This window comes from Etheostoma spectabile, chromosome 18, assembly GCF_008692095.1.
Source record: "Etheostoma spectabile isolate EspeVRDwgs_2016 chromosome 18, UIUC_Espe_1.0, whole genome shotgun sequence".
Lineage (NCBI taxonomy): Eukaryota > Metazoa > Chordata > Actinopteri > Perciformes > Percidae > Etheostoma > Etheostoma spectabile.
In genome coordinates this window covers 24,034,635-24,043,909 of record NC_045750.1, presented here as the reverse complement: position 1 = coordinate 24,043,909, position 9,275 = coordinate 24,034,635, and the positions used below count along the sequence as shown (strand labels likewise).

Sequence of the window (9,275 nt, the reverse complement as noted above, 5' to 3'; positions counted from 1 at the left end):
GGTTCCCAACAACGCTCCTCACAAGTTAAATAAATATTCCTTTCACTACTTTCATTGAATTTGGGTGTTTTTTGTCAATTTTATAGCATTTGAAAAAAATTATTGATAAAAGAACTTGTGTGTGACAAATGTACAAAAAAGAAAAATTTAAAAAAAGACAAATTTCAATAAAAGTGATTAAAATGGGAACAAATGTAAAAAGTAAGTGACAAAAATGTGAAAAGTGACAAATGTAAAAAAAAAAAAAAATGTGGGAAAAACCACAACAATTTCAAAAGGCTCAGAAAAAGGCAACACATGTTGAAAAAGTGACAAAAACTTTAGGGGAAAGACACAAAAATGTCAATAAAGACAACCAAAATAAAAATGTACAGGTAGGCGGGAAGACAACGCGAGGGTTAAAACATTGGCGAGGATAACTGACAGGCTGCATGCCAAGAGAACAAACACTCAAATTGAGATCATTTGCTTGCAATATCACAGCGGTAATAACTAAGTATTATCAAATCAAATCCTTCCTTACTGCAGCCTGTAACCTCTTTACCAACACAACACTGTTTTTGTGTGTCCACAGGACATCGTCAGAAACTTGAGGACCCTCCCAAGACTGGTCTCTTCTCAGACCGCCTTAGTGAGCTTGAGAGGATGAGGGTGAGAGTGGCGGTTCCAATTCAAGGCCCCCGGCCAAATCTCAACACAGGGGCCAACTCCTTCAACCCGCAGGGACAGACGCAGATTACAGGTGATTGTCCAGAAAAGACCCAGAAAAGACCGGTTCTAAGCACCATTAAAGCAAGCGGCCACCCCGGTGAAATGACACAGAGCGGGATCTTACTGTTCTGGAGACGATTTTAAACATCGGACCCTAATGTGAAAAGATCCCCTGGGGTTACATGGTCATTGGTTGACAGTGTGTTTTGTCATTGAATTAACTTTATAATACAAAAATAGTGTTATTGCAAAACCTTTGCAGGTAGTTAGAATCAGAGGCGTCTTACCGTGAACTTATACAAATACCTTAAATCCCTGTACTGAACAATGAAACCTATTTTTTTTTATATCTAGAATGAAAATAGCTTTACCTATTGGGTTATCCTGTTTCTTTTGATATATGAAATCATGTTTTTATGGCCTGGTTCCGATGATACAAGGCATTTAATTAAGGCTGGCGATCAACATACAGTATATTGACTTTTGTTATCATTGTATATGATCAAAAGTCAGTTTGCAAAATTTACAATTTCAAGAAAATTGTAAATTGGAACACACTTTATTGCTTTGAACATCAATTTGATTATTTGATATGCAATTATGCATTTGCCATATTGTTATTTATATTATTAAAAAAAATATATTCTTAATAGAATATATCTCAGACAGACCTTAGACAGCCTTACCATTTATGTCAATTTTATTCCAAGAAAATGCAAAAAATAGAATTTATTGATATTAGGAACATCTGCAATTTGCACCACACCTTTTCTGATCAATAGCCCAAAGGGTATCACTGAATCAGCAAGCAGGCACAGACTAAGCAGCATTTACTGTATGTAAGGTGAAACCCCGCCTGGAGGCATCCTGATGCCCAGAGCAGCATGTTACATCGCCTGTGAGATCGTCTGTCTTTCTCTCCTCCGTCACTATATCCATCTCCATCCTAGAAGGTAACACCATCTCTCACGGCTGCTACCTGATTGCTCCCACACCTCTGGAGGCTCGTCACAGGTCGTCATTTAGCTCTTAGTTACCCCCAGGCATGGCTTTGAGGTGTTAGTGGATCATTTGAGGGACGGCTAAACAGCGTAGCGGTGTGGCCACGGGCGACAGTAGTATCTGTATTATATACAGATACTACTTTAATTAGAGCGGTGGTTCACACCCCTTGTTGTCTGACGAACCCCCCCCAGCTCTGTCACAGGAACCCAAGTACCCCTTTAGCACCCGACTCATTCCAAATGGCTTTGAATGCATTTTAAATAGATGTTATGTAAGACTATTAGTTATATCAAAGTAGATCTAAATGTTTTTCAATGTATCTTACTGCAGTACAAACTGCTCGGAGTGACTGCTGGACGTTCATCCGTTACTTTTAGCTAACTTTTTAAAGTGTTTATTCATAACTTTTAGCTAACTTTTTAAAGTATTTATTCATAACTTTTAGCTAACTTTTGAAAGTATTTATTCATAACTTTTAACTAACTTTTTAAAGTATTTATTCATAACTTTGGCTAACTTTTTTAAGTATTAATTCGTAACTTTTGGCTAATGTTTTTAAAGTGTTTATTCATAACTTTTGGCTAACTTTTTAAAGTATTTATTCGTAACTTTGGCTAACTTTTTTAAGTATTAATTCGTAACTTTTAGCTAATTTTTTAAAGTGTTTATTCATAACTTTTGACTAACTTTTTAAGTGTTTTTTTTATAACTTTTGACTAACTTTTTAAAGTGTTTATTCATAACTTTTGACTAACTTTTTAAAGTTTTTTTTCATAACTTTTGACAAACCTTTTAAACTGTTCACTCATAACTTTTAACTAACTTTTTAAAGTGTTCATTCATAACTTTTGACTAACTTTTTAAAGTATTTATTCATAACTTTGGCTAACTTTTGGCAGTATTAATTCGTAACTTTTGGCTAACTTTTTTAAGTATTTATTCATAACTTTGGCTAACTTTTGGAAGTATTAATTCGTAACTTTTGGCTAACTTTTTTAAGTATTCATTCATAACTTTGGCTAACTTTTTTAAGTATTAATTCGTAACTTTTGGCTAATTTTTTAAAGTGTTTATTCATAACTTTTGACTAACTTTTTAAAGTTTTTTTTCATAACTTTTGACAAGCCTTTTAAACTGTTCGCTCATAACTTTTAACTAACTTTTTAAAGTGTTCATTCATAACTTTTGACAAACTTTTTAAAGTGTTTATTCTTAACTTTTGACTCAATTTTTAAAGTGTTTATTCATAACTTTTGACTAACTTTTTTAACCATTTATCTATATATTTCTCAACTGTTTTGATCCCTCTTCTCGGTTGCTAACTACTTTTCATGCACTCTCAACCTCTACACATAGCGTTCAGGAGTTGTAGCTAACTCAGTAGGTTCTTGATTTCTATTTTTTCCAAAGGAGTTCAGCAAGTCTATAATCTCTCTGCAACCCCTTGCAACTACCCTGCTTGGGAATCACACATTTAACCAGGACAATTAAAAAGTAGCTTGCATACAATGTAATATAGGCCAACTCTCATGCTCTACAATAGTGTTGCAACACAATAAAGTGTGTGTGCTGTGGTTATTTTCTTGGTTGTCCGCTGGTGTGTTTACACCCTGGTTGTGTGCCAGCAATGCTCTCTGTGCCTCAGCTGCGAGCACAATGTTTTATAAGGCAAACAGGAAGATCTTCTCTTCGGAGGTAAACATTAGATGTGTCATTAAGGAGGATGTTGCATAACGTGTCCAACTGATACTTACCTCAAAATCTTAGCACAGGGAAACAGAGATGCTTGTAATGTCTACAGTTGTTGTTAATGTTATTACCCATTTTAGCAAAAATGCATTTGAACCATCAGATGGGCCAATGGTAATTATTCTTCCTTTCTTTTTTGCTTTTTGTCTTTCTTTGCTCTTTCTCCTCTTCCTCATTTCCTTCCCTTGCTTTCCCTCTCCCCATCAGACCCTCGTCAGTCCCAGTCCTCTCCTCCCTGGTCGTATGAACAGACGTACCCGTCCTACCTGAGTCCCATGGCATCCCCCTCAGTCCACTCCACCACCCCCCTCTCCTCCAGCCGAGGCACGGGCCTGCCTGCCATCAGTGACGTGCCTAGACGACTGCCAGGTAGAACCCCGACCCTGCCACTGTGGGACACCACACAGTGTCCTCGTCCCATCAGCACTGCCTAAACTGCCACAAATAATCCAGATTTTTTTTCCTAATGCGAAAGAATGAGGGAAAGGTAGAGCTAAAGACGGACACGCATACACAAGCTCACACGACAAAAGCAGAAACACAAACAAAGACTCCAAAAAAAAAAACTCTATGTGCTAGTATTTACCAGAGACGGACACAGCACGGCGAGCTGCTATTAGCTCATTCTCAAATGAGAGGAATGAGGCATGTAGTCAGAGTCCGACTGTCTCTTCTGAGAGTGGTTTGGATGGCGTGGATGACAGTAGAGGAAAAAAAAATGATTGTTTCCGTTTTTTCCTCGCTCCGAGCCTTTGATCCCACATGAGTACGGGTAATAACAGGCCCGGGATAATAACAGGCTCGTGACTGACAAATAAAGTGTCTTTATAGCAATACGCTTCTCTCACAAGGCATTCTGGGTAATTGTCCATCCAGTTTGTTCACCTTGACGGCAGCATCTGTGTTCCAATTTGTCTCTATTTCCCCCCCCCCCGATGTAAAAGCTCCTTTAAACTCCCTACATGCCGCCAGACAAGTTTCTCCCACGTACACCTGTTTGACTCACTGCCATGTGTTTTTTTTCTCCGTTTTCTTTTGCTAACGTACTACACCCTACTGTGTGTGTGTGTGTGTGGTGTGTGTGTAAACGCCCAGAGCGAGGGTGAGTGATTACGCGACGCGGCCGTGTGACTCTGCATTAGAAAGGGTTTAAAATCCAGCCAGCTGCCTTGTCAGCCTTGATTACTTTGGTCTTTCCCTTCAGCTTTCATCTGTTGAGCGTCAGGCTTTGTTCTCAAAGTGACACGCACGCATGTGCGAGCACGCGCATACGCACAGGCCCAAACCTCGCCGCCCACCTTCACCCACTCGCACACCTCGAGCACTTAATGCCTTCTAAGTGATGTGACTAAGGCTCTCAGATCTCTGGAGATCATGTTGACACCTTGCCAGGCTGCTCTGTAACAGTATCCATCCACAGAGCATACCGACAAGTACAAGCAGAAGCTGATATGGATGCTCCAGTGCAAACTGTGCAGTGTCTCCCCCCCCCCCACCCCCCCACACACACCTTCACACAGTCCAGCTCATACAGTTGCTAAGACGCGGTTGCAGAAGTTCAGTTAAGTAAAACACCTAATTCAGAAGTGACGTTCTACAGTTTGCAAAACTCCTTCCAAATATTTAGACATTGTTTCACTCTGGTTACAATTAAACTAATAAACTTTGATCTGGCTCATCATCACAAGGCCCCCTTTCAGCAATCACATAGGTCCAAATGTTAAAAGCAGGAGTCAGTTTATTGAACAGCGGCGGGCCCGTCTGAGATCACACTGCTGCTCCACAGCGGAGACAATCACCTCCTCTTTCTATTAGAATCAAACGGAGCTTGTGGAAAGAGGAAGTTTAAAGGCCTTAATTGGCAGCATATGCTATCTGACGCTAGCGACAAACCGGCTTCGCAATTCCCCCCCGCACATAAACACCGCGTCCCCCTCCTCTTCCCCGCCACCCCCCTGTCCTCTCAACGCAGACATGGTGACACAGAAGACGCCTGGTGATTTATGATAAGAGCGCCATGGCTGGACTAAACCACTGAGAGGAGACGGGAGGGAGGGAGGGAGGGAGGGAGGGAGAGAGTGCGAGAGGGGGAGGACCTCCTATTCTCCTTAAACTCTGTGCCCAGCGCAAATCTCGCCGCAGCCAGTTAGTGGTTTTGGGGTATTTTTCAAGGGATGAAGCGGAGAGAGGAACGAAGGGTGAGATGGAGCAGCTCCTTCTCAGCTCTCTCTCTCTCTCTCTCTCTCTCTCTCTCTCTCTCTCTCTCTCTCTCTCTCTCTCTCTCTCTCTCTCTGTCTCTCTCTCTCTCTCTCTCTTGCGCTCATGCACACGGACACACACATACACACACATGCTGGAGCCGATGGGAGGCGAGGAGAGGAGCCACATCAGAGCTCAGCCCTGCCTCATTATGGATCTCATGGAAACTGTTTCTGCTTAAAGTGTTTCCACATGTGCAGCTCCTGATTCATCCCAACTGCTTTTTTTATGTGCATACAGTATTCACACACACAAACACACACACACACCGTTTTTACACACACACATTTGCATGCATTATCAGTCATATAGACACACATGCGCCTACACACACAGAAACATAAATATGCAGAGGCGTAAACATGTGACGGCAGATGCATGCGTGGGACTTCTCTGATGTGTTGACGTGAAAAACACCAGGGAAGCTGATGAATATGAATATATTTGTCGATGAATGCTATTCTTCTAAATCAGGGGTTCTCAACTGGTCTCACCCGGTGACCCATATTTTCCAAGGTCATTAAGTCGCGACCCACTTTTATAGAAGTCAAACCAATCAAATTCTTTCTTTAAAAAAAACATATTTAATATTTATAATATTTAAATAAAACACACATGTACTTTGTCTTTAAAAAAAAAACATAAATACACATATTTACATGTGCAAAGTTCATTTCTGAGCACATTAAAAGGAAACTGAGCAGAAACATGACAACTGCATGGACAAAAGTGACTAAAATAAATTAAATATCACAACTGCACGAAATAATTAGATAGTAATTTGACGCTCAGTGTACAAAAATCCACATTTTGAGTACTCCGGGTCATATTTCTGCTTCGCCATCTTGCCTCTGAACATCAACACACACTTAAAGTGAATGTTAATCAACTGATGGTTACCATGGCTACGGCGCTAGACTGCCGCACAGATCTGACGCGTGTGCGTTTTTCAAAATTAAAGTCCAAAATCAGACGCGTATTCCTTTTTCTTTCTTTTTTTTTTGACCAACTGTCTGCGACCCATCCAGAAAGGATCCGCGACCCACTTTTGGATCCCAACCCACCACTTGAGAATCACCGTTCAAAATTTAAAAAGACACATATTCTCATAGATTCTGAATATTTGATTACATACAATTCCGTTCACTCGTGTTTCATTTTAAGGGACTTATTTGTCAAGTTCAATTAAAGACAAAGTGCTTAATAGTTTGAGTCCAAAGCAACAGTTCACATGATCAAATCTGACACACTGGGAAGGAGAAGTGTCAATAATTCTGCCTGCGTGATGGTATCTGTCGTGCTGGTCAATCCTAAAGAACTGAATGTGTCTGTGTGCCGATAGGTTCTTCTGACCTGAGCCCGTTCCCGGGCCAGTTTGAGCGCCAGTTCCCGGGCCTCTCGTCCCTCACGGAGAGCCGCTTCTCCAGCCCTCGGATGCACTACCCGGCCACGTTCACCTACAGCCCGCCCGTCACCTCTGCCATGTCGCTGGGCAGCGCCCACTACCACACCTACCTTCCCCCTCCTTACCCGGGCTCCACCCAGAGCCAGAGCGGCCCCTTCCAGACCAGCAGCACGCCCTATCTCTACTACGGCGCTTCGTCCGGCTCCTACCAGTTCTCCATGGTTCCCGGCGGGGATCGCTCGCCCTCCAGGATGATCCCGCCTTGCACTAGCGCCTCCACGGGCACCTCCCTGGTGAACCCCAACCTGCCCAGCCAGACGGAGGGAGGGGTGGACGGCGACGGGAGCCACAGTAACTCCCCGACTGTTCTCAACTCTGGAGGCCGCATGGATGAAGCCGTCTGGAGGCCGTACTGAAGAACACCAAGGGGGCGGTGATTAGAAGTCAACTGATGTCATGGTTTGAAAGCACAAAACCGCCTTTTTTTTCAATGAAAAGGGGAATTTTGAGCTCTCATCGGCTATCTCTACCTTTTGCTTGGAAATTAAGGTTGAGATAATAAAAAAAAGAAATAAGACCAGACTTGTATGGACTTGTCTTCCTGGAATGTGTTTTGACCAAGGCACTACAAAGGGAATCATTCTCGCAGCAATAATGAGAAAGACAATTTTAGTTTACTCGGCCCAAGTGGATCAGACATTATTTCATTTTTATTATAATCCACGAGCGAAGGGATGCTTCAACAATATTTGTAAAAGACTGCCTCTTTTGTATAGTGTTTGTATTTCAATAAGGCTTTTTGCAGAGCATGTTTTTGTACTACGACAATATCAAGATGCAAGTTAGGCACTGAGTAGCAAGTGATGAGAGTAACACATATGTTACCTAAGTGGTATGGACATTAAATTTGCTTTAAAACAATTAATTTAACTTGTATATTGTGGGTGAAACGTTGATGTAGATTGAGGCGTTTTCTCAGTTTTAACTTATAAAGCCATAAATTATGTATTGTATTTGAAACTTGAGTCAAAGAAGTGTAATCTGAATATTTTTGATGCATCTATATGACTAAGTTAAATTGTTTTTTATAGGTAATTTAAGAGAGTGAGAGGTTTAATTTTTTTTTTTTGTAGTGCCCAAAGATTTAAATCGTTTCGAATATGAAATGTAATTTCCAAAAATGTATTGCAACGTGTTTCTTCTGGTGTAACTTTCAGTTTAACTGCTCCGCACGTTGAGAGCCCAACATCCTCGCTAGGCGTTGACACACATTTGGCTCGGGATTAAACCTTTGGTATTTATTGAGCAATAACTCGTATTGTGCCTCTTGGCAACATACCATGAAAGAGAGCTTCAATGGGGAAAAATAATTAAATGTTGAGGAAATTTCTTTAGTTTGTGTAGTCAGACATGCGCCCAGATATATATGTATTTCCTTGTCCAAATACAAAATTTCTATACAAACTGACATGTAGCCCATAGGTGATTCTGGCGCTGCCACGCCCAGCAGGTCAGGCTTTACACGGTACATGAACTCCTCAGGACTGGAATAATCTCTGGATGACCTCAAATCCCACAGATTTGTTAAATCTGCAATCTTTTCATATCTAGTCCGGCTGAATCCTCTGTCTAGATTCTAGGGAAAAACATGCCAAGTCTGTTCTAATGTTCATATCATGTGTTGCTTTGAAAAAGTTTGTCTTAGTGTGTGACACACACGGGTACCTTTTTTGGTTTCTTTGCTTTTTTTTTCCCCGTCTCTGAGACTGAAAAGGAAATATCACAGTTAGAGACAAAAGAGACTGGGACATTCCTTCAGACATTTATTTATTTTCCTCTTTTTTTCTGCTTTTGTTCGCCTGGTGCTTCTGTACCGGTGTCACAACCCATGTGGCACGAGGGGAGGTCTGATATATTCCAATTTGAAATTACTATGTGAAATATGATAAAGAAAGCTGTTCGAAAAAAGTGCAAAAAACCGAGGTGATTGGATGCAGCTGCTGGCGGCAAACTGGTAACCCCAAAAATATGGGAGACTTGTGTATGTTTGTTTCATAAAGCACTTATTTCTTGTTTTATTTCTAGCAGCACTTACGGCAGGCTGCCAGCAGGGCTCGTGGTTTTGGTCCTCAGTGCAGACACAACG

General features: G+C 41.3%; 1 protein-coding gene across 2 annotated transcripts in view; it reads left to right on the top strand.

Annotated features, from left to right (window-relative positions):
* The window catches only part of runx2b (RUNX family transcription factor 2b), a 44,543-nt gene that overhangs the window by 34,854 nt on the left and 414 nt on the right, over nucleotides 1–9,275 (top strand). For both annotated transcript variants that reach the window (XM_032543297.1, XM_032543298.1), the window contains exons 6-8: nucleotides 575–742; nucleotides 3,673–3,834; nucleotides 7,067–9,275. The exon at nucleotides 7,067–9,275 is cut by the window's right edge and continues 414 nt beyond it. In XM_032543297.1, coding sequence (XP_032399188.1) covers nucleotides 575–742; nucleotides 3,673–3,834; nucleotides 7,067–7,545 — 809 coding nt within the window. In that variant the 3' untranslated portion in view covers nucleotides 7,546–9,275. The remainder of the gene's footprint in view (nucleotides 1–574; nucleotides 743–3,672; nucleotides 3,835–7,066) is intronic.